Source organism: Gossypium hirsutum, chromosome A04 (genome assembly GCF_007990345.1).
Source record: "Gossypium hirsutum isolate 1008001.06 chromosome A04, Gossypium_hirsutum_v2.1, whole genome shotgun sequence".
Classification (NCBI taxonomy): Eukaryota; Viridiplantae; Streptophyta; class Magnoliopsida; order Malvales; family Malvaceae; genus Gossypium; species Gossypium hirsutum.
Window position 1 is genome coordinate 87,225,701 of NC_053427.1, and position 25,576 is coordinate 87,251,276.

Consider the following 25,576-nt stretch of genomic DNA (forward strand, 5'->3'; position numbering starts at 1 on the left):
CATAACATACCATTCACTCATCAATTTTCTCATTTCGATCAAAGACATGTTTAATTAAAATATAAATTGAATGTTGAAAATACCAAACTTGGTCTAATACCTAATTTCATTGGTAGCAGTAGGCAGTAACAATCAATGAACATCACCGACAAGCAAAATATGGAAATTTCAGCACCATGATCTTAACTTGGTACATGCGAACAACATATATGATATATCTAGAAACCATAACATAAATTTAATAATTTTAGTGTTTTGATATCTTAACTAAACTTGTATATGTTTGATACTTTAATTATTCATCTAAACCTTAATTTTGTAATGGGTTAAACTAAACTTGTATATGCTGCTCTTGATCTTGCAGAATGTCAACCGAACCAACATCTATTGAGGGTAGTGTTACACCTCCTACTTCGATAGATTCTGAAAATTCGGGAGTTGGAGCTTCAATCCAAACAAAGGGGACTACTGGGAAAAGAAAAGCCCCTCCTCAAAGGTTAGAAGTTTGGTCTCACTTCACTAAGTTTATTAATAGTGAGGGTGCAAGTAAGGCTAAATGTAATTATTGTGAAAAGGAATTTTGTTGTGATATGAAAAAAAATGGTACGGGGTCATTGAAATATCATATTGGTTCATGTAAGAAAAATCCTAGTAATGTTGTTGACACTAGTCAAGGACAACTAGTTTTACCTAGAAAGGGAGTTGAAGGGGGGGAAGGGAATATTTCAACTTGGAGATTTGATCAAGAAGCATGTAGGAAAGGATTAGCACAAATGATTTTGATTGATGAATTACCTTTCAAGTTTGTTGAAAGTGAAGGTTTTAAGAAATTTATGTTTGTGGCATGTCCTAGGTTTCATATTCCTTCACGAACTACTATGACTAGGGATGTTTATCAATTGTATCTAGATGAAAGGGTCAAGATAAAACAACTTCTGAGAAGTTCTTGTTCTAGAGTTTGCTTAACTACTGATACATGGACATCTTTGCAAAGAGTTAATTATTTGTGTCTCACTGCTCACTTTATTGATAACGATTGGAAATTGAATAAAAAGATTTTAAACTTTTGTCCAATTTCTAGTCATAAGGGTGAGTCCATTGGGATGGTGATTGAGAAATGCTTGTTGAATTGGGGGATTGATAAGTTGTTTACTGTTACTGTTGATAATGCAAGTTCAAATGATGTTGCTATTGGTTATTTGAGAAAGAAATTTAACCCTCGAGGGGGTTTAGTTCAAAATGGTAAATATCTTCATATGAGATGCATGGCACACATTGTGAATTTGATTGTTGTTGAAGGCTTAAAGGAAATGAATAAATCTGTTGAACGTGTTAGGGGGGCTGTTAGATATGTGAGACAATCTCTAGCTAGATTACAAAAGTTTAAGGAGTGTGTTGTGGTGGAAAAGATAGAGTGCAAGAAGATGTTGTGTCTTGATGTTTGTACTAGGTGGAACTCGACCTACTTAATGTTAGACACTGCTCAGAACTTTGAGAGAGCTTTTGAGAGATTTGAGGAGCAAGATACAAATTTTAGGGCTGAACTTGAAAGGGGAGAGGGTTGGCCTAGTGTGGATGATTGGGATAATGTTAGAAACTTGAGGGATTTCTTGGAACACTTTTATGAAGTCACTTTGAGTATATCTGGCACTTCATATGTCACGTCCAATAATTTTTTTGACGAGCTTTCCGAAATTGATATTCTTTTACGTGATGCTCAGTTAAATAGTAATATTGATTTCAATGTTATGGCCATCAAGATGAAAGAGAAGTATGATAAGTATTGGGGTGATATTGATAAGATGAATTTGCTTATGTTTGTTGCTTGTGTTTTAGATCCTAGACAAAAACTAAAGTATCTTGAATTTGCACTTAGTGAAATGTCTAGTTCTGAAAAAGCTTGTGAAATGATGCAAAAGTTGAAGGAATCTTTGTATGAATTGTTTGATGAGTATAAGCCTCCACTCCATAGTACTTGTAGCCAATCGAGTGTGTCAACACATGTTTCTATTGGTGAACCACAACAAAAAATGAAAAGGCGAATGCAAGCTTTGTATAAAAAGCGTGAGTTGGAAATTTGTGGTGAGGATAAAAATCTGAGTTGGATAAGTATCTAGCTGAGGCTAATGAAGAATTTGTTGAAGATTTTGATATTTTATTGTGGTGGAAAGTGAACAGCCCTAGATTTCCCACTCTTTCAAAAATTGCCAGAGATGTGTTAGCTATACCGGTTTCTACGGTTGCTTCAGAGTCTGCATTTAGCACCGGAGGACGTGTGCTTGATCAATATAGGAGTTCTTTAACTCCTAAAATTGTACAAGCTCTTGTGTGTACTCAAGATTGGATTCGAAGATCATCATCACAAGAAGACATAAAAAAGATTGAAGAACAAATCCAAGAGCTTGACAAGATTGAAAATGGTATGTTTATTGTTTTATTTTAATAGTTTCAATTTTTTTACCATATCACTCTTACTTATTTAATTGATTCAATGTTTAGACATTTCTTGGAATGCATTAGAGCCTACCCTAGATTCATGAGCTTTCGTGAGTTATAGGGTATGCTTACTACTATCTTATTCATGTTGATTTATAATCTATTCGTTTGTTTATATTATTTGAGTTTTTTTTAAATGCGTATATTTTATTATATGCTAAATTTTTGCTCATGGTTTTTTTTAGGTTTAATGCAAATGGAGATATTTTGGAGAGATGAAATGAATATATTTTGGAAAGATGAAATGGATATAAATGGAGAATGTTAAAAACATACATTTCAATTATGTTTTAATTCAAGACTTGTGTAATATTTTTAATTATGTAGTGATTCAAAGACTTATGTAATATTTTTAATTATGTAGTGATTCAAAGATTTATGTAATGTTTTTAATTATGTAGTGATTTAATTCGGGTAATTCGGGTAATTTTCGGGTAATTTTCGGGTAATTCGGGTAATTTGGGTAATTTTCGGGTAATTCGGGTAATTCGGGTAATTCGGGTAAGTCGGGTAATTCGGGTAATTCGGGTAATTCGGGTAATTCAGGTAATTTTTAACCAAAAATGAATAACACATATTTTTCGGTTAATTCGGTTAACCGACCTTATTAACCGAAAAAAATTCGGTTCAGTTAATTATTTTTAAAAAAATTCGGTTCGGTTAACGGTTAAAAAATTTGAAAGGTCGGTTAATTCGGTTACAAGAATTTCGGGTCGGTTAACCGGTCGGTTAACCGACTGAACACCCCTAGCGACTGTGATGCAGATTGCTAGCTTGTCTGGAAATTTTAAAAATAAATTGTTTGAGCTGTTTAAGTAATGAATTAAGTCTGTTAACACCTCGTGTTCGACTCCAGCGACGGTCTCGGGTACGGGGCATTACATTTGCTGGTATTAGAGCAGGTTTAGTCGGTTCTCGGACTAACCTAGCATGTGTAAAATTTTAGCTATACATGCCACTGATCTGTGATAGTGTGATGTCTTCCGACACGTATGAGTACCGTCTTATTTAGACAGGGTACTCTCCAACCGAGCTGCGCCGACCATATTCAATGTTATGTGAAGGTATTTGAGTAAAATTATGATTATGATAAGTATCGGTTCAGAAAAGTATGAATAAAAGTTTATGATACATATGTGATAAATATTCATATTTGCTTAATGCTCATATGATGTAGTGTATATGACTTACTTGATAAGATGAACGGAATAAATAGAAAGTAGTAGAGGAATGAATAAAGGTCATAATATTATGATACGAATGAAAATGTCCTTGTCTTGATTTGGACGTCGAATGTTGATGAATGCTAATGATATATAATTTTTTATGAGATAAAGGATTACAATGAAATGAACTTATCTATGTTAAATTGTTGGACTGAATTATATGATTGTAATGATATGTACATGATGATGCACGAAATGAAAGTTGTGATTGTGATGCAAATATCTATGTTTGTTTGGCCTTTATGATGTCATGAGCATGAATTAATTTAATTAAATGAATGGATAAGTAAAGCTATCTAGAAAACATAGAATTTATGCATAAGTATATTGTCTAAATGAGACAATAGGAACATTTGTGTAAGCCAACATGAGTGAATGACATGATTTTAATGATGTTTCTATGATGATGGAAGTTGTGTCATATGTGTATGTATAAGAAAGTCAAGTCAGAGGTCCTACAACCCCTCCCCCTTACCGAAGTGGCACTTATAATGGAATTTCATGAGATTTGTATTGAATAAGTTTCCGGTTGAGAACCCAAAGAGTTCAGTGATAGAATAATTATAAACATGATCAGAGATTGAAAATGAGCTGATAAGTAAAGTCAGAGCCAGTAAAGTATCGGATTGACGTAAAGATTATTGGAGTTATGCACTGTCCCAATTAGAGAAGGAATTCTCTTTGGTAAATCGAATTACCCAAGTGCAAGGTCGAGAAAAGTGTAAATTGAAATTTATTCAGAACTGGCCTTCTTTAGTGAATGGTTTAATATGAAAATTTGTGACGGCAGAACTAGTTGGGGAAATGATATTTGAAATATGAACTATCTGAGTGTGACAGTTATGACTGGACAGATTTAGCAGTCTCTTTTGAGATGTTCTATGTGTTTACCCGTTCTCAGAAATATTTCTATAGCTATTGATCTTCTGAAGAAATTCTTGTTATATGGGAATGTCTTCTAATTCTAGTGTTGGATGAAAGTATTGGTAGTCTGATTGGTTTATAATTTATATTGCTCTATTTCATCGGGTATTCTATTTCATTCGTCTGATAAGAATTGATGAGAGAATACATATGATATTATGATTCTGTTTCTTCTACTTGATGCTTCATCTGATATATATGTATGGGAAGATATATTGATCTTGTTATATTTGATTTCAGTGGGATTAAATGATGTTTTCTTCTGGACTTTCTTTCTTTGAAGAATTACTGGGGTATTCTATATTTTCTCTATGAGTTTGGTTTTCGATTCTCCAGCATAGTATCGTATCTTGGGTTTCTTTATTCTGGATTTCTCTATCTTGGATTTCTTTATTTGGTTTTCTTGTTATTTTGTTCCATAATTTGTCAATTATGACTCGTGATAATCATGTCAAATATGACTATACTTCTAATTTGATCTTGGTAATGTGGTGATTTTAGTATTGGGGGTTTTTTTTTCTAATTTCTGTGTAAGGATTTGACATCAGTAAAGGCATAAGTGATAAAAGCGCGAGTTTCAGTCGGTATGGTGAATTATCTATTTGAAAGATTTCATGCGACAATTATTTCAGGATTATTTTTCCCAAGTTTGATAATAGAATTTCATTTTGTATGGATAAAAGAGTAAATAGTATGAACGAGAAGTGTATATTTATTAGAAAAAGTTTGATATTAGTTAAAGTCACTACGAATGATAAGGTTTTCATTTTGTGAAAGCTAAAAAGTTCATTACATGTTGACAAAGTTCGGATAGATGAGAATATTGGTAACCGAAGCGTCTGAACTAGACTAGTCTACATTGAGTAAAGACTTCCTGACTTTCAGTAATGTACTGTTGTATGAATTGTGATGTGTTTCAAGACAGTGAGGTAATGTGATAGTTTAGAGCATTCGATGTTACATAAAATCGGAGTTGTTAAAGGGGTTAAAGCCGAGCATTGGGATCTATCAAAATTATCCTTGTCAGTGTTGATATTGGGATGGAAATGAGAAGGATTATTCTTGAGGCCATATCAGAATTATTTCCATGGCAGAAAGAGGAAAATGTGATGTATCCTATTGTTAAATGTTTGGCGAGATCTATAAATCATATCTGTATTGAATGAATTCCTACTCATCAGATTCATGGAATTTCAGGTCTCTTTGATTGTTGGACTTCTTGGAATTCCGATATCCATTAATCAAGTTAAGATTTGGGTTTTATGTCATGATATCATGGGAAACTGAGAAGGGTTGAAAATTTAAGAACAGTTGAGAGTTGAGACTGTAAGCTTTCAGATCATATGAGAAATTAAAGAGATGTATTGGAGGTACAACCTAAGTGAAAGTTCTTCGGCACCAAATATGAGATTAAAAGTGATGACCACTTTTCTGGTAAGATTTTCGGGGACGAAAATCCCTGATGGGGGGGAGAGTTGTAATATCCTGATTTTGGGCCTAGTCGGAATAGTGGTTTCGTGACCACAAAATCCGAGATAGAAATAACTATTTTATGATTATTTTGAGGTCTATGATATTATTGCATGATTGTGTGAAAATTTCGTGAAGAAATTTTATGCATAAAGTGCTTAAATTGCAATTAGGGACTAAATCGAATAATTTGCAAAACTTGCATTCTAGAAGTTTCTAGTATGAAATTGTTTTGAAATATTAATTAGGAGGTCTTAAATAGAAATATTACCAATTTCTAAGTCTATGGACAAAAATTGGACATGGATGGAATTTTTGGAAAGTTTAGTAGTAAGGGCATTTTGGTCATTTAGGGGTAAAATGGATTAAAATACAAAATTAAAAGCCAATTTTGCTCATCTTCAACTCCATGGCCGAATATAGCAAGGAGAAACCATGGCTAGGATTTTTCAAGCTTCCAAGCTCGATTAGCAATAAAAACTGAAATTCGGACTAAAATGGGGAAAATACCAAGTTGAGGACGAAATGGTAAAAGTAGTCATTTTCGCATACGAGGTAAGTTCATATGTAAATTTTGGTAACATAGTTATTATTTTAAATGTTATTATGTTATTTAAATGATATGATAATTATTATGAAATATTATACTCGTGATAATTGTTTGATAATATGTCAAATTATGTGATATACTTGGAAAATGTGAAATACTACCGAGTATCGGTATCAGTATTCCGTAGAAGATGGTTGAGACACATGATTGGGAAAAAGGTCCCGTTGAACCTTAGGAATGGATTAGGATACAAGTGACATGCCACTGGGATATTTGGGCATCCGAACTCGTTGAGTTGAGTCCGAGTTCACTTATGGATGCGAATGTCCGAACTCGTTGAGTTGAGTCCGAGTTCGTGAGATGTAACTAGGCATCCGAGCTCGTTGAGTTGAGTCCGAGTTCACTTATGGATGCGAACACCCGAGCTCGTTGAGTTGAGTCCGAGTTTGCTTATGGGCGGGTTACTTAGTAGCTTGGCTACATATGTGGCACTTATGTGCAAACTTTCCATGTATCCGAATTATATTCCGATGCGTTCAACGGGTAAAGTTCTACTCAAATGGAGGAATACTCAAGATGAAAGGGACGTATTGGTAAGTGTTGTGAAATGGATACTTTGAACAGGTATGTACTTAACCTTCGGGTTGAAAACTCGATATAACAACAATATGGTAAGATGATAAATAAAAATATGATATGAATGTCTTGGTGATGATTATGCAAATGATGTTTTATGTTTGCTTATATGGTTATGTTACTTGCTATTTGCATGTGAACTTACTAAGCATTTATGCTTACTCCCTCATTTTCATTCCTTGTAGTTTTGACAAGCTAGCTCAGAAATCGGGAACGGTCGAAGGCACGCTCACACTATCCGTATACTATCTTGGCATAATGGCTTGTATATTTTGAGTATGGCATGTATAGCATTATAATCATTTTGTATATATGGTCTTATGATATGGTTATTGAGTGGTATAAAAATGCTTGGTAATAATTAGCCATTGGAATGGCTAATTATGATCATATTTGGTGTTATGTATGTCAAATTGCTAGCTAATCTATGGAAACCATGAAATAGGTAAAATTTATCATAAAATAGATTCAGACAGCAGTAGTGACGTGAATTTGAAAAATCACTAAAAATAGTAGAAATGGAATTAAATAATGAATAAGTTATGGAATCGAAGCTTGATGAGTCTATTTTCGTATGAAAGAAGCAAAATAGGTATATGAGCTATATTTTATGAGATGTTTAGATTTTTGTGAAACAGGGCCAGAGCAATTTCTAAATCCCCTGTTCTGATTTTAAAAATTTACCATAAATTGTACAAAAACAATTAGGATTTGTGACTTACAGTATGAAATCCTTATTGAGTCTAGTTTTATGAGGAACAAATGGCATAGTCATTGAAATTCTGTACAGGGAGATATCTGATTCGTAATACACAGGGGTCAGAGTAGTCGAACCCTGAAACAGGGGAAACTTTAACTAATAAACTGTACTAATTGGCTCAACCAAAAATTCTATAAAAAAATTAATAGATAGATATATGAGTCTAGTTTCAGTGAAAATTTACGGATCTTAATTTCAAATTTTGGAACTCGAGATACGAATTTTTAAGCAACTGTGATGCAGATTGCTAGCTTGTCTAGAAATTTTAAAAATAAATTGTTTGAGCTGTTTAAGTAATGAATTAAGTCTATTAACACCTCGTGTTCGATTCTGGCGACGGTCTCGTGTACAGGGTGTTACAGTCTTTGGCTGTGTGTTGTTTTTGCTTGTTGTGTGAATTAATTGTTGAAGTTTCGAAATCGTTAGGACCTTCTATGAGTTAAGAAAAAGCTAATTTCAGCTTTTAGCATCTAGGCGAAAGTGTGAACGCTGAGTGTTTGGAATCACTACTTGTAGGCACAATTCATTGCGTTAATTGGGAATTTAGAAATAGTCTAAACCCCTACTCTAAATTTCGAGTGTAAACGTTCTCATACTCTTGATTTAATATGTGATTGTGTGTTGTGAAATTGTAGATTAAAATGTGATACTATGACATGTGAAATAAGCTTATGATGACTATTGTGAAAGAGTTGATTGTAGGCATGTTATACGTGCCAAATGGAAATGATTATGTTGTGCTTATAGTGTGAATTTGCAGAGAAAAAGTGCAAAAAATGGTAAGTAATGTGAATGTTTAATAACAGATATTTTGGCCTTGTGATCTTTGAGACCGTTGGATATAGTTGGCATGTCATACGATTGTGAGTACTCACCTTTATTTTGTGCTTTTGGGGCGTTAAGGCTCGAGACTGTTTTGGAGAGATAAGGGAATGTGAACTAAGCTCCATTCACCAGGATATGTTTGATGTGTTGGAGAGTACTAACTACATGCTACACTTTTGGGACATGTTCGACTTTATGAATCATTTGGTGTGTTGGAAATTTGTGTATCCGATGTGTGGTGATAGAGCCCACTTTTATGTTTCATTGCTCAAGTGCCAAGTTATCATTAAATGTGTTTGTGTGTAATGTGATATATGCCTAAATGAGTATGTGATTAATATGTAAATAAACCAATGAATGTTGCATGAACAAGTATAATATGAATCTAAAGGTGGAACATAGTAATTGTGCTATATGATTGTTTCGAAAATGCGTGATGACACGTTTGTGTGGTAGTTATTCTGATCGTTCATTGAGCTTGTAAAGCTTACCCACTCCTTTTTAAACCTTTGCAGATTGTTAAGCATTGCGGTGTGAGCTGTACGAAACATTTTCCATAGAATTGATCCAAGTAGTTAGCATTTAAGTATGGGTTAGTAGTTGTTATTTTGAGATTTGTGGGATATGTGAAAAATAAAATAAAATAAAATAAAGAACACACAGATTTCTACGTGAAAACCCTTTCGGGAAAAATCATGAGTAGAGGAGAAGAAAATTTACTATGTTGAATTCAAAAAATTACAAGAGGAATAGACTATGTCTATTTATAGGCTTGTAAAGCCATATTCTAGTAAGACTAAAACACCTTATTCTAATCAATATAAAATAGATGAAGTTTAATAAGGTTTAAAAAACTTTATTCTAAAATAAAATAAAAGAATTGTAGTTCTATATGGATTTTACTTTTATTTTATTTTACCACTGTATTTTATTTAAATAAGGATTTGGGTCATTTAATTCTAGCAATCTCCACCTTGGCACGAATTCTCAATGAACAAGTTCTTCGTCGCAAACTCTTAACAAACAAGTTCTCCACCTCTTCCATAAAACCCCTTAAGGGTTTAACTTCAACAATGGACACCAACCAAGTCTAAGCAATGCTCAAACTTGGCTATAGGAAGTGATTAAGTCATCATAACTGCATGATTTTCATGAGTACTAATTTTGCTCACAACAAGATCACCATGAGCAATAATATCACGAACAAAATGATACCGAACATCAATGTGTTTTGTTCTCTCATGAAACATTTGATCTTTTGTAAGGAAGATTGCACTCTGGTTGTCACAAAATACTGACTGATTTGAAGGTCTTCATTGAGTTTACTAAAGAGTCCCTTCAACCATATAGCTTCTTTACAAGCCTCAGTAATTGCCATGTACTCAGCTTCAGTGGTAGACAAAGCGACTGTAGTTTGCAAAGTGGCTTTCCAATTGATTACACAACCTCCGATTGTAAAGACATAACCTGTGAGAGATATTCTTCTATCAAGGTCTCTAGCAAAATCAGCATCAACATACCCAATGACTCCATCTCTAGTTCTTCCAAACTGTAAGCAAACATCAGTAGTACCTCGTAAGTATCTTAAAATCCACTGAATTGCATTTCAGTGTTCTTTACCAGGATTCGCCATGTATCTGCTAACTGCACTGACTGCATATGATAAATCTGGACGTGAACAAACCATAGCATACATGAGAGATCCTATTGCACTAGGGTATGGAACATGTGACATGTACTCAATCTCATCATCTGATTGTGGAGAAAAAGCCGATGAAAGTCTAAAATGGGCTGCTAAAGGAGTACTAACAGGCTTAGCACTCTGCATATTAAACCTGCAAAGAACTTTCTCAATGTACCCCTTTTGACTTAGGTACAATTTACTTGCTTTTCTATCTCTGAGAATCTCCATACCAAGTATCTTCTTTGCTAGTTCTAAATCTTTCATCTCAAATTCTTCACTTAGTTGGGCTATGACCTTTCTTATCTCTTCTTTATATTTTGCTGCTATCAACATGTCATCAACATAAAGAAGTAGATACACAAAAGAACCATTACTGTTTTTCTTAAAGTAAACACAACTGTTAAAACTACTTTTTTTGAAATCATGAGAAGTCATAAAGGAATCAAACCTCTTGTATCACTGTCTTGGTGACTGTTTCAAATCGTAAAGGGACTTTTTCAGTAAGCAAACATAGTCCTCTTTTTCTGAGACTGTAAAAACCCTCTGGTTATTGCATGTAAATATCCTCCTCAAGTTCTCCATGCAAAAATGCAGTTTTTACATCTAACTGCTCAAGCTTCAAATCATGCATGACCATAATACCAAGCAAAGTTCGAATCGAACTATGCTTAACAACTGGGGAGAACACATCTGTAAAGTCCACTCCTAGAATTTGACTGTAACCCTTTGCAACAAGCATTGCTTTATATCTGGGTTCTTCAACTCCTAGAGTCCCTTCTTTCTTTTTAAACACTCATTTACAATGAGCAACCTTTTTACCTTTAGGAAGTTTCAGAAGATCCCATGTTCTGTTTTTGTGGAGTGATTCCGTCTCCTCTTGTATAGCAAACATCCACTTTTCTGAGTCTTCATAGCTAACCGCCTCAGAATAATTAGATGGCTCTTGATTCGCATCTATATCTTCAGCCACATTTAAAGCATAAGCAACTAGATCAGCCTTAACATACTTCTTTGGAGGTTTAATTTCTTTTCTAGTTCTGTTTTTGGTGATAGAGTATTGCGGTGAAGAAGCAACTCTATTCTCAATTTTTATACTGGCTTGAGGAGTAGACTCTGTATTAATCTGATGCTCCACCTATTTTTAATTTTCTTTATTGGAAGAGTCTTTAAGAGATAGGTTAGGTAGCATAGCAGTTTCATCAAAAACAACATCTCTGCTAATCACAACTTTTCTATTTTTAGAACACCATAACTTTTACCCTTTTACACCAGCTTTATAATCAAGAAAAACACATTTAATGGATCTCGGTTCCAATTTTCCATTATCAACATGGGCATACGCAGGACAACCAAAGATTTTTAAATCAGAATAATTAGCAGGATTACCAGACCATACCTCTTGTGGAGTCTTTTTCTCAATGGTAAGGGATGGGGATTGGTTGATCAAAAAACATGCAGTAGAGACTGCTTCGGCCCAAAACGACTTTTGTAAGTTGGCATTGGATGACATACATCGAACCTTCTCCATGATCGTTCTGTTCATTCGTTCTGCAACGCCATTTTACTGTGGAGTATGGCAAACTGTCAAGTGTCTCACGATCCCTTTTGACTTGCACAATCTATTAAACTCATCAGAACAAAACTCTAAGCCATTGTCTGTACGAAGGTATTTTATTTGTTTTTCCGTCTGTTTTTCAATCATAATTTTCTAATACTTAAATGCAGAAAACACATCGCTTTTCTGCTTCAAGAAAAACGCCTAAACTTTTTTGGAAAAATTATCAATAAAGGTAAGCATATAATTAGCTCCACCTCTCAAAGGCACTCTAGATGGCCTCTACAGATCATAATAAATATACTCCAACGTTTCCTTTATGTAATGGATTCCTCTGGTGAATCGAACTCTCTTTTGCTTCCTAAAAACAAAGTGCTCACAAAAATTCAGTTTGCAAATTCCTTGCCCATCAAGAAGTCCTCTTGTGCTCAATTCTGCCATGTCATTCTCACTCATATGCCCTAAGCGCATATGCCAAAGTTCAGTAATATCATCATCTGACAAGGAAGAGAAAGCGACAGCTGCAACACCAGTAACAGTAGAACCCTGCAAAACATATAACTTGACAGTCTTTCTCTGCCCTTTCATCACAACAAGGGAACTTTTGGAAATATTTAAAACCCCACTTTCAGCTGTGTATCTGTACCTTTTTGAATCAAGAATACTCAACGAAATTAAATTTTTTTTCAATTCTGGAACATGTCGTACGTCACTAAGTGTTCTGACAACTCTATCAAACATCTTAACTTTAATTGTTCCAACACCTGCGATTTTACACGAAGCATTATTTCCCATCAAAACAACACATTCAGACACTGTTTCGTAAGTTGTAAACCAATCCCGATTGGGACTCATGTGGAAGGTGCAGCCTAAATCAAGTATCCATTCCTCGCTCACTTTAGAATTGTTGATTGAAGCGACCAGAAGTTCACCATCGCTGTAGTCTTTTACAACAATAGTTTCACCGGAATTTTCTGGTTGTTTTCCCTTTTGATTTGCAGCCTCCTTTTTGATCTTGTTCTGTAGCTTATAACACTCAGATTTAATGTGCCATTTAGTCTTGCAGAAGTTACAAGTTTTACCTCTGTTTGAAGACTTTGATCTACCCTTAGATTTACCGCGAGGATTTCGTTCCTGTGTCCTTCCACGATCATCATCAGCATTCCGATCTTGTCTCTCACGAACAATGAGACCCTCTCTCTGAGTGTAATACCCTGAAAATTTTTATAGTAATATATTATCCTTGATATAGTAAAATAAGGAAATAAAGTGACAAAAAGGGAAAATTTGAGTTATGTCAATATTGAGAAGTATATTATGATATATTAATTCAAGAAAGGACTAAATTGTAAAAGTGAGAAAAGTTTTGTTGCACAAGAGTAAATACTCAAAATTTGAGGGGTTAAAGTGTAAATATAAAAAGTTAAAGGACCAATTGTGTAAATATTTTAAGAGTGGAATGATTTAGAAACTAAGGAAAATGGATGAATTAGGACCAAATTGAATAGGTGAAGAACTATGAGAGACTAAATTGTAATTTTACCAAATTAAATGATGACTCAAGGATGGAATTTTAAAAGATAATAAAGGGCAAAATGGTCAATTGGAAGAGAGAGAAATCTAGAAAGTAATGATGATGTTGATGATATTTTATGATTATTTAATTAGATATATATTATTTTAATAATATATTTTATTATTATTTCATTATTATTTCTTTATTAATTATTTAGTATAAAAGGAAGGAAAGATGAAGAATTTTTATAATCTTTCCATGCATGACAACCAACGTTAGAAGAGAAGGAAAAGAAAGAAAATTTTTTTCTTTACAATTTGGTCCTTCCACCAAAAATTCGCCATTTTCACCTAGAAATCAAAAGAATTTCCATAGCTATTAAGAGAGAAAATTGTTAAGGAGACCATGGGGAGTTAGAATATCAAGTTGGATTCAAGAAATAGAAGCTGGAGGAGAGATAAAATCAAGTTAAAGATTAGTATCAATAGAACAAGGTAAGTATATCAAGATTCCAATATGTTTTTAAGTTTGTTATTATTGACAAAGCATGGAAATAATGTTATAGTAGAGTTTTGTTACATAAAGTCCTATGTTCTTGATATGTTAGTGAAGAGAAAATAAGAGAAAGTGATGAGAAATGGTGTAGAAAAAGAAAATAAGGGTGTTATAACATGGTAATTAATATCTTGTACTAAAACAGTTTTGGATAGCAACAGTAGTATAAATTTGAAAAATCATAAAAAATTGTAGAAATCTAATTATAGGATGAATAAAATATGAAATTAAATCTTATTAAGTCTAGTTTCTTATAGAAGAAATGATGTAAGCAATGGAATTGTAAATCATGAAATATGATGAATTTTGTGAGACAAGGTCAGAATGATTTCGAGTTCCCCTGTTCTGAATTTGGAAAATCATAAAAAATTGGATAAAAATAATTATGGGATTAAATTTATATTTTTAGAATCCTAAATGAGTCTATTTTCAATCGAAATAAACAGTAACATCATTTGAATTCTGTACAAGGAGATAATTAATTTTTAGTGAAGAAGGGTCAGAACTATCAGACAGCAGAGCAGGGGTAACTTTAAAGAATAAACTGTACTTATTGGCTACACCAAAAATTCTTAAAATTTTATGGTAAGAATATATATGAGTCTAGTTTCATGGAAAATTATCATATTTTAATTTTGAGTTCTATAGCTCCAGATATAAATAATTTAGTGACTATGATGCAGATAGATAGCTTGAATATTCATAAAAGTAAATACTAAAAATTATGGATAATGTTACTTACAAGTGTGTTATCTACATTAAGGATGTGAAATAGAGAGGAGGAGGAGGAAAAAACATATATGAATATTCATTTAGCATGGCTAATTTGCATATTTTAGGCTCAGGGACTAAATTGAATAAAAGTAAAACTCTATGGGCAATTTTGTAAAAATGTCAAAAATGACCAAATTGCATGAAATGGATTAATTTTATTATTTAAATTACAAAATTGAATGAAATTATTAATTTAGTTCAAGATAGGGGAAAACATGTTTTAGAGATTAAATTGAAAAGTGTTGAAATTATGGAAAATTATGATATTTTATAGAATTCATGAATTGTTATCAATATGTATGAGAATGATAGCTGGAAATAAGGATTAAATTGCAAGAATTTTATTTTCATGACCCTAAGGATGAAATCGTCATTAATTAAAAGTTTAGGAGCAAAATGGTAATTTTTCCTAGAGCATTAATTAAATGCATTAGAATATGAAATGAATGAAAATGATGATCAAATTTATTTATAAAGATCCGGACGACTCAAATATAAGACTTGATCGTGGAAAAGAAAAGATATCGGATTAATGAAATTATAGACACAAACAAGCAATGAGGTAAGTTTGTGTAACTTGAATTGTATTTTAAATACTTGAAATATGTGGTTATGTGATGAAAATATGATTTGAATGTTCAATTCATGATAATTGATGAAATATTGCTAATACTTGATATATATTGAAAATAAATCCCGGTTGAATGAAAGGAAAATTCGATGGATCTCTGAAAAGGAATTGACGGTAAAAAGGATCTAGCCCAGACGGGTGATCCTATTTTGATATAGCCCTCCTGAAGAATAAGTGTAAAATAGATTTAGCCCGGATGGGTAATTCGAATTAGGGTCTGAATTTAGCCTGGACTGGTAATTCAGATCCAAGCTCATTAGAGTAATTGTCGTTACAGGGGATTTAGCCTGGACTGGTAACCCCGACAATACTCTATGAGTTTATATTACAGGAGATTTAACCTGGATTGGTAATCCCACTGTAAGGATGAGGTTCGCGGGAGTGTGCTATTTGATATGAAATGTGTAAGACCATGGTTGAAAGATACCATGGCAACCTGATATGAAAAGTGTAAGACCATGGTTGAAAGATACCATGGCAACCTGATATGAAAAGTGTAAGACCATGGTTGAAAGATACCATATGAAAAGTGTAAGACCATGGTTGAAAGATACCATGGCAACCTGATATGAAATGTGTAAGACCATGGTTGAAAGATACCATGGCAACGTGATATGAAATGAACAAGACCATGGTTGAAAGATACCATGGCAACATGACGGAAAATGAGTAAGACCATAGTTGAAGGCACTATGGCATCATGTCAAAGATAAATAAGACCGTGGATGGGAGATGCTATGACATCTGTTGAACAATTGATATTCAAGTAATATGTATCAGATGACGAATGGTTATATGAAATGGTTGTGTGAAATGTTTACAAGAACTGGTCATATAGAAATATATGTACAAAATAGTTGTATGAAATAATTATGAAGATAGATAAACGAAATAAGTATAAGTACATGGAATATAATTTATGTTAAGTTTGATATAAGCTATTACCAGAATAAATATACATAAAATATATAGAAATGATGGAGCATGAAATATTGATATAATGAAATGAATGATATATGCTTATGAAGAAACGGTAAGAGCATGACATGTTTCATGACATGTACATATATGATTATCTTTGATATGTTGATACAAGGAAATTATGTAAGTTGAGACTATTATTAAACTCAAGTGCGATATGTCTAGAAAATAGATATATCAATGTTGAATTTATATGAGATATGTGCAAGTATACTAACAATGTTGCTGTTTGATGCTTATACAAGTGCCAAACTGTTGATTGAATGGTAATATATTATTTATATGATGCATTGAATCGGTAAGTATTTAAATTTTTTTTAAGTGATCTGCAAATAGTAGTAATGCTCTGAAACCCTGTTCTCGCAACGGATACGGGTTAGGGGTGTTACACTGAGAGTCGGGTTTAACCACAAAATGCTTCATCTTATCATACGAGGTCAAAAAATCATAAACCTCATCAACTGTGAAAGACTCGCGGCTATATAAAATTGTGTCTCTAAAGGTTGAATAAGACGGGGGCAACGAACAAAGTAGAATCAACCCTAGATCCTCCTTGTCATACTGAACCTCTATGGCTTCCAAGTTTGAGAGAATTTCTTTAAACACTGTTAAGTGTTCGTGTAAGGATGCACCTTCCTCCAAACGGTGAGCATAAAGACGTTGCTTCATATGCAACTTACTTGTTAGAGTTTTCGACATATATATTTGTTCTAGCCTCTTCTATAATGCAGTGGCGGTCTTCTCTTTCATCACATCCTGCAAAATTTCGTTGGACAAATGTAGATGTAATTGTGTTAACGCCTTTTGATTCTTACGCTTCTTTTTTCATTTGTTAATGTCGAAGGCATCTTATCTATCCTTAGCAGGGCATCCTTCAGATCCATCTGTGCAATAACTGCTTGCACCTTAATCTGCCACAATGCAAATTTAGTGTTACGATCTAACAGTAAAATTTCATACTTTAAAGACGCTATTATCGTGATCGAGATGAACAACTCAGAAGCTCTGATACCAATTTGTGAAAAATAAAATAAAATAAAATAAAATAAAGAACACACAGATTTTTACGTGAAAACCCTTCGGGAAAAAAATCACGGGCAAAGGAGAAGAAAATTCACTATGTCGAATTCAAAAAATTACAAGAGGAATAGACTATGTCTATTTATAGACTTGTAAAGCCATATTCTAGTAAAACTAAAACACCTTATTCTAATCAATATAAAATAGATGGAGTTTAATAAGGTTTAAAAAACCTTATTCTAAAATAAAATAAAAGAAGTGTAATTCTATATGGATTTTACTTTTATTTTATTTTACCACTGTATTTTATTTAAATAAGGATTCGGGTCATTTAATTTTAACATGATAAGACAATGTGGTAGAATTGTTGTATAAATATTTCCATGATGTTTTGGATGTTTTCTTAGTTTATTTATTTTTTGGATTTAAGTATTTGGACTTTGGTATGTTGATTCTTGCTCGGACATATTTTCGATGTTTAGAATTGTTACTATAGTCGTTTTGATGTTTGTTTGATGTGATGAAAATTGCATGACGGACTTAAGTTAGATTGAACTAATTGCTTAAATATGTTGTATTTTTGTCGTTTGGAGCAGAAGTATCGATATTCAGGTTTTAAAATCGATACCTCCACGATTTTTGAAAGTGTAAGAAGTCAAAATGGTAATTTGGTATCGATACCATATCACGAGTATCGATACTCAAGATAATAAAATCGATACTTTTTAAAATGTACCGATATTTTCTTGTGACTTGATTTTAGGCGAGAAACATAATACAATTTTGTTACTAATTTTTCAAGTGATACCGATACCATATAAGGAAATTATCGATACCTCAATTTCAGTACCGATACCTACGTGAATTGTATTGAAATTTTGCTGTGTGGTTCATATGCATGTTGCAATTGTGTAATAAGCTCAATTTTTGTTTGTATAGCTTAATTTAATGCTACTTTTTGTATTCGTGACTCAGGAATTCTATATATGTGTAAGATTAATAATGTGACATTAATTGCATGTTTGATGAGACATTTGACTAAGTTTGTTGATGAAACGGTGGTGTGACATCCTAATATTTGGGCTCGACGACCGAGCCTTATATAAGGTGTTATATTAGACCTACTTATGAGTCGGACCACCCGTTTAGGTACGAAGGCTCGCCCAAAAAATAGGAAGGTTTAAATACAGAGCTCGAAAAATGGGCTTAGGTAAAATTTAAGGCTTATTTTTCTATATGGGTTAGGCCTTAGGCAAAATTTTTTTTGCTCGAGTTTGTCCTGAAGATATTATGTTATAAAAAATATTAGATTAATTATTTATGTTAAATAATAATTACATATTTATATTAAATCACTAACTCAATAAAAATTAATTCCATTATCTAAAACCTAAAAAAACAAAACAACTCAAAAAGCCAACCCATAATATAAAATTTTAAATTATATTTGATACAAAAAAACATTTATTATATTTATTTGTGTTTTTTTAATGTCATACTTTTCAATGTGTTGAAAAATTTTTATTTTAACATTTTTAGTGTATTTAGAGTATTTTATTTTTAAATAAAAATTAAACTTAAAAAACTCAAATATGAGTAGATGAAATCGGTCCAATTTACTTTTCTTAAATTGGGTTGGACTTGTGACAAAAAGTAAGCTCATTTCCCACAAAAGTGAAGAAGCGATTATGCTACGTGTTTAAACTTTTGTGTGCGTTTTCAACCCCCCCCCCCCAAAAAAAAAGTATTTTGTGACTAATTGTCTAAGAGTGAGCAAAGCATCGGTTCTAACTGTAAACCATCATTGTCGCAATTTTACATATAATTATTTTTTGTTGAAAATAAATGGTAAAAAATCTCTTTAGTCCCTCTCAGTTTCAAAATTAAAAAAATTGGTTCCTTTAAAAAATCAAAGCAATTTAATCCCTATCAATTTCAAACGTAAAAAACTAAAGACAATTAATCACGATGTTAATGTTTTCTATCAATTTAAGATGATTTTGATTGGTATATCAAAAAATTTAGCCCTCAAAGTTTACACATTATGTCAATTTGATATTAATTTAACAAATTTATCCAGCAATATTTGAATAAATATGTAAACATTAAGGTTGAATTTGTTGAATTTTTTAGATTTAAGGCCAAAATAACAAAATATATATACATTGATGGCTAAATTTATTATTATACCAATCAAATTATGTACAATTGATGGAAGACATTATTGTCATGATTAAATATCTAAATATATCTTTCGATTAAACAAACTAATTATGTTCATTGACAAATTTTTATAAACATTGAGTCCAACTTTTTTGAATTTTTGTAGATTTAGGATGAAATTAATATAATTTATAAATATTAAAGGGTTAAATTTATTATTAAGCTAATAAAAAATAGTTTTTGTTAGTTTTCTCATGTGCTATATATTTATAGGAAATGATTATATGAAACAGTAACGTCATATCATATATATCCCTTTCCAATCATTTAATAACATGTCAGCTAATTTTTTACATGTCATTCACACCTCATTTAAATTAATGTTTTAACCATTAATCCCTAAAATCTCAATTAAAAATTACTCAGACCTAATTAAAATTTTCTCTTCATGTCTCTGCAACCGTTCATTGGTGCTATTATTTTTAGTTTTTCCGGCAATTGCTATGCAATTGCTGCCTATTCTGACTCAGCTCTTTTAACTCGAGCCAATAAAGAAAAATGCATGTTAAAAAATGTACATTGATCGCGATTACAAGCTTTGTTTTTTTTAGAAGGTTTGTTTTGGTGATTGGGAGAACTAAAATCTCGATGCTCATCCTTAAAGTTTTCTTGCATGTCTGCTGGTCTGGCTATCTTGCTATGCCTAGTGAGATGCTTAAAAATCCCCAAACCCATTGCTTATTATTATTTTAAAGATGAGGTTTGTTATACCCTCAAAAAAGAAAATTAGGAGTTCGAGATTCATGTTTTCAAAGCCTGTTTTGATTTGTATATATATATCGCACGACAAAGAAAACCTCTACAATAACAGGGGAAATGACAAATTTACAGAGCTGAGGTTTGATTTGCTAGCTTTGATATAAGAATATGAGGGGTCTAGAGAATGGTCAGTGCTTACAGTGTTTTTGTTTTTCTAGACCAAATTTATACCGTAAAAAAAGGGCATACACACCGTAAATAGTGCCTCAAGCCAGCTGGGTCTGCCTAACAGTTAAGGATAGAGAGTTATACTTGATAAGTTTATGACTTAGTTCTCTAAGCTGTCGTCTAGATATGAGAATCTCAATCTTGCGAGAGCCTATTCCTTCTGCTTCACCGGTGTGCCCTCTCTTGACTATGGTTACTAGATAAAGGCCTTACGCTTCTCTCTCTATATCTCAAACCCAGAAAGTTTTTGAAGAAAAAAGGAAAGGATTTTCTGAACAAATGCCAAGTTTTTATCACTTCGAATGAAATTACAAAGCAATAAATAAGTCTCTCTCTCCCTTCCTAATTGCTGCCTAATGAGAGACATCTGAGTTCATTATATAGAGGCTCGGGTGCTTCATTGGGCCCCATCGACAACCTAGATATAAGTTACGAGAGTCTTCTTTCACAACAATCGATAAATATGGGTAGGCCCGTGCTTCCTAAAGGCGCTTTTCCCGAAAATAAAAATTTAAAATAAATACAAATAATATGCTTTTGGCTGAGCATCTGCAACTTTTATCTCGTGACTCTCTTTACATTTTTATAGAGGCCACATATTGTTTTAGGGCTCCATCTCGGTATTCTTTGTCTTGGGCTTCTGAAGTTTTTGGGCTTTCTGGAATCTTTTCTATTATGTTAGCCCGACATGCCATCTCGAGCCACCATTGATCCCATCCTTCAGAGGGCCTCTCATCAAATTGGTTTAGCCCACTTATGACGGTTGATAAGTCTTGTTGAATTTCTGAGAGTCTTTCTATTATCTTGTCTTCTTTTGTTATAGGTTGTCCGGCGGTGGCCCCGGCGTTTGAGATCATTTCTTCTTTATGCTTGGCTTCCATTTGGAGATCTTCCATCCTTTTTATGAGCTCTATGTTCCTTACTCGCTCGGTCTGGAGTTGTTTTTCCAGTAGGAGCTGCTGTTCTTTGTGTTTTATAATTTGATCTTGGAGTGTTGCCTTTTCTGCCGAAGTTTCCATTTCTAGTTGAGAGTTTTCATATATTTCTACCCATTTCGTCTTGAGTTTCTCTGATACATTATATTTGTGTCCAAGGTATATCTGGGCATCTTTGTATGCAGCTGATAAAGAGCTGTATTTTTTATATTTTGGGTTTTTCTGGGATTTTGTATAATGGATAATTTCAGTCCATTCTTTGTATATCCCTTTATTGTCTCCTGTGAATAAGATATAACATATCTCATTATTATGGATGTTATGAAAATATAAGGAGAGCCCATTAAGGCAGGCTATTTGGTGTTTGATATCTCCCCTTTTATGAGCTATGAATATATTATCAATGAGTATTCTTTCTGCAGATGTTATAATCGTATTCTCTGCCAAGTTAAATTCTTGACCAGAGCCTTTATAATCTGTGAAGGAAAGTTTCTCTGAAAGTATAAGCGGCTTTCCCGTAGGTTTCCAGAGGTTTCTTGCTCCTTCTGGAAATTCTTCTGAAGATGTATAGGGGATTATAGCTTTTGTTGTTGATTCTGATTTAGAAGATTCCAGGAATCTTCCTTGTCTTTGAGTGGTCATTCTGCAATCAATATCCATTAGTAACTTTTCTTCGAATTGTAATAATCTAGATAATATATCTGCTATTTTATTATTTTCTCCTGTAATATGTTCTATATGAAGTTTTAATCCTCTTTCTATTATATAACTAGTTAGGTTATGCCATCTATTAAGAGAAGATCTTTTCTTTTCTATTTTCATTTTGTTATAATATTTTACAATTGCAATACAATCAGAGTTCTTATGGTAAATTCTTCTTTTCCTAGTATAAAGAGTTCGAATGATTCTAATGCATATCTTATGGCTAGTAATTTGACATCCATGCTAGCTTTATTCCTAGTAATATAAGTTATTTGTTGCTTATACCATTCTAGTTCTTGGTTTGATGCAAGTATAGCGTTAGCTCTTATTTCTCTTCCTAAGGGTTGAGGTAATTTATTTATTAACTTGTTTTGCAAACAGGGGCGAAGCCAGAGCAAATTTTTAGAGGGGCCGGATAAAATTTTAATTTTCTATTGTTTATATCTTTATAATTTGTAAAGGATTAAATCAAATTTTTATAATTTTAGGGGGGGCCGAAGTACAATTTTACCTTTACTAATTTAAAAAATTTTAAAAATTTTGAGAGCCAATAGAGCAAATTTACATTTTAAGGGAGGCCAGGGCCATGCCAGGCCCCCTGGCTTCGCCCCTGTTTGCAAATCTTCATTATATATGTTCTGAGATGTAGCAGTATAATGTGTGTAGTCATTTAAGAAATATATTACATGTGACCAATCATCTATAATTGCTTTAATTTTCTTACAGCTTCTGATTGTTGTTACCAGGATCCCATTGATGGGTCTGATGCAGTTATTATGTTGCTTACCGCATATACAAAATTATTAGAATTTGCTCCCAATTGTATAAGTTTTCTATGTTCATTTTCATGACTACTTTTAAAAATATCCCTATTTCCTAAAGTAGTTTCCAAGTATTTATACATCTCCTCTGAAGTATGCTTAAAATTATGTTCTAAGTATTTTTTATCATCATATTTTTACATTGTTGTATTACTTCTGGCCATAGCTGTGGGCTATATTTTCCAAGGTTTAGTAGCTGATCTTCAAAAAAACATCTAAAGGTTATCTTTGGCCTTTATTTTTGTATGGATATTTAGGCTCTTCATAGTTTGAATAAGGCCTTGGTGGTATACTACCGTAGTTATACGTATTTGAATAAGATCTACTTCTACTAACTCGTTGTCTATTTCAAAGTCTGATTTATACTTTTAGCTGAAGTTGGGCATTCTGTCGATATTGAATGTCTATGGTTATAGTCTGTGAATCTTATATTTATATTTCCTAGTAAGTCTTGAAATATTTCTCCTTCTTGGGGGGTTAATTTGGGTCTTTGTTCTTCAAATAATTTATTTAAGTTCCATATTTTTTCTGCTAGAAGCTCTGCTGAAAATTTTGGAGGTTTTATGAACCTTACTCCTTTTGAGGCTATAGCTTCTATGACATCTTTTATTCCGCATTTATAATTAATATTAGTATTTTGAGTAGCTTTTCCAATAAATCCAAGAGTTATTACTAGGTTGTCTCTATTAATTAACCCATATCCTGAAGATATTACTCCTAACTTTATGTTATGAATATCTTTTGTTCTGAGGAAGAATTCTGGGGCGCAATAAAAGAGTCCTCTGTTGTTATTCATGTCTACATCCATAAAGCTTATTATCTTTTTCTGTTTGTCTTCTATTGAGTCATCAAATAGGGTCATTATTACATGGGCTCCTAAATCTAGTCGTGTCATTCCTTTTATCCCGACTACTATTAATCCTAAATGAGTATAATTCATTTTATTTTCTTGAAGCATTTTACATGATTCTTTTCGTAATAATGGTATTATAACTGTGTCATTATCTCCACATTTTATAGGAGTTTCTGCCATTTTTTGTATGAGTTGGGTTTTTCCCTGAATTTTCCCTTTTCATATAGGTTATGTGGGTTAAAATGTTTATGATTTGCTTGTTTAAAGTTTTCTAGATCCTTTTCTATATCTATTGTTTCTGCTAGTTCTATTTCTTCGTTTTTCTTTTTGGTGCTAAATACTCGCTTGAATATGTTATTCTCTTTTACTTTATTGGTTCCAGAACTACTAGAACCTTCGTATATAGTCTTTGACTGTCCTGTAAAAGGTTTCAACATCTTAATCGTCTTTTATGATTTCGTTTTTATCGTTTATTATGAAGCTGTGTGGTGGGTCGTATATGTTAAAGTTCCTACTGATCGTGCTTTGGTTGTTTTGTACTAGTTCCGTAACAGTAGTTTATTTTTCTAAAGCTTGTCTAAACCAATCCTGGATATTGTTTATTAGATTGTTACTATTTTTTTTATGAACATTAGGTATAGCAAGATTTAAATAATAGAACATACACACCGTAAATCGTGCCTCAAGATAGTTAGGTCTACCTGACAGTTAGAGAAAGAGAGTTATACCTGATAAATTTATGACTTAGTTCTCCATGTTGTTGTCTAGATATGAGAGTCTCAATTTCGCGAGAGCCTGCTCCCTCTGCTTCACCGGTGCGCATTCTCTTAGCTATGATTACTAGATAAAGGTCTTACGCATCTCTCTCTATATCTCAAACCTAGAAAGTTTTTGAAGAACAAAGGCAATCTAGAAAATTTTTGAAGAACAAAGGCAAAGATTTTCTGAACAAAGGCTAAGTTTTTATAACTTTGAATGAAATTACAAAGCAATAAATAAGTCTCTCTCCCCCTTCCTAATTGCTGTCTAATAAGAGACATATGAGTTTTTTATATAGAGGTTCAGGTGCTTCATTGGGCCCCATCGACAATTTGGATGTAAGTCACAAGAGTTTGCTTCCTAAAAACGTTTTTCTCAAAAATTAAAATTTAAAATAAATATAGATAAATTATATTTGTCCTCCTGTTATTCCAAAATGTTAAAATTTTATCTTCTTAAATACCAACTTGGGCGGATTTGTGTTTTATATGAATCAGGTTTCGACGTAAAGAACCCACAACGTCGCACTCCTGGGCCCAAATCCAACCAAACCTCAGCTTTGTAAATTCGTTATCTCTCCTGTTATTGCAGAGGTTTTCTCTGTCGTGCGATATATATACAAATCAAACAGAGTTTGAAAACATGAATTTGGAGCCCCTGTTTTATTCTTTTGGAGGGTATAGCAGACCCCGTCTTTAAAATAATAATAATAAGCAATGGCTTTTTGGGGATTTTTAAGCATCTCACTAGCAA

The 25,576-nt window shown here is 32.8% G+C and overlaps 1 protein-coding gene across 1 annotated transcript; it reads right to left on the reverse strand.

Moving 5' to 3' along the window:
* Positions 1-20,572: 20,572 nt before the first annotated feature.
* Positions 20,573-25,126, reverse strand: LOC121228274 (uncharacterized). The gene is made up of 2 exons (XM_041111686.1): positions 24,793-25,126; positions 20,573-22,331 (listed from the first exon to the last, which is right to left on the reverse strand). Exons 1-2 carry the CDS (start codon positions 24,885-24,887, stop codon positions 21,329-21,331), a joined length of 1,098 nt encoding a protein of 365 aa, XP_040967620.1. The 5' UTR covers positions 24,888-25,126; the 3' UTR covers positions 20,573-21,328.
* Between the last annotated feature and the right edge of the window lie 450 nt (positions 25,127-25,576).

Excerpts from the sequence above, each read along its gene's own strand:
- LOC121228274 (XM_041111686.1), bottom strand. The coding sequence starts at position 24,887 with ATGCGCACCGGTGAAGCAGAGGGAGCAGGCTCTCGCGAAATTGAGACT. Across the intron at positions 22,332-24,792 it reads CTAAGTCATAAATTTATCAG|AATGACCACTCAAAGACAAG; the intron begins GTATAACTCTCT and ends TATTGATTGCAG.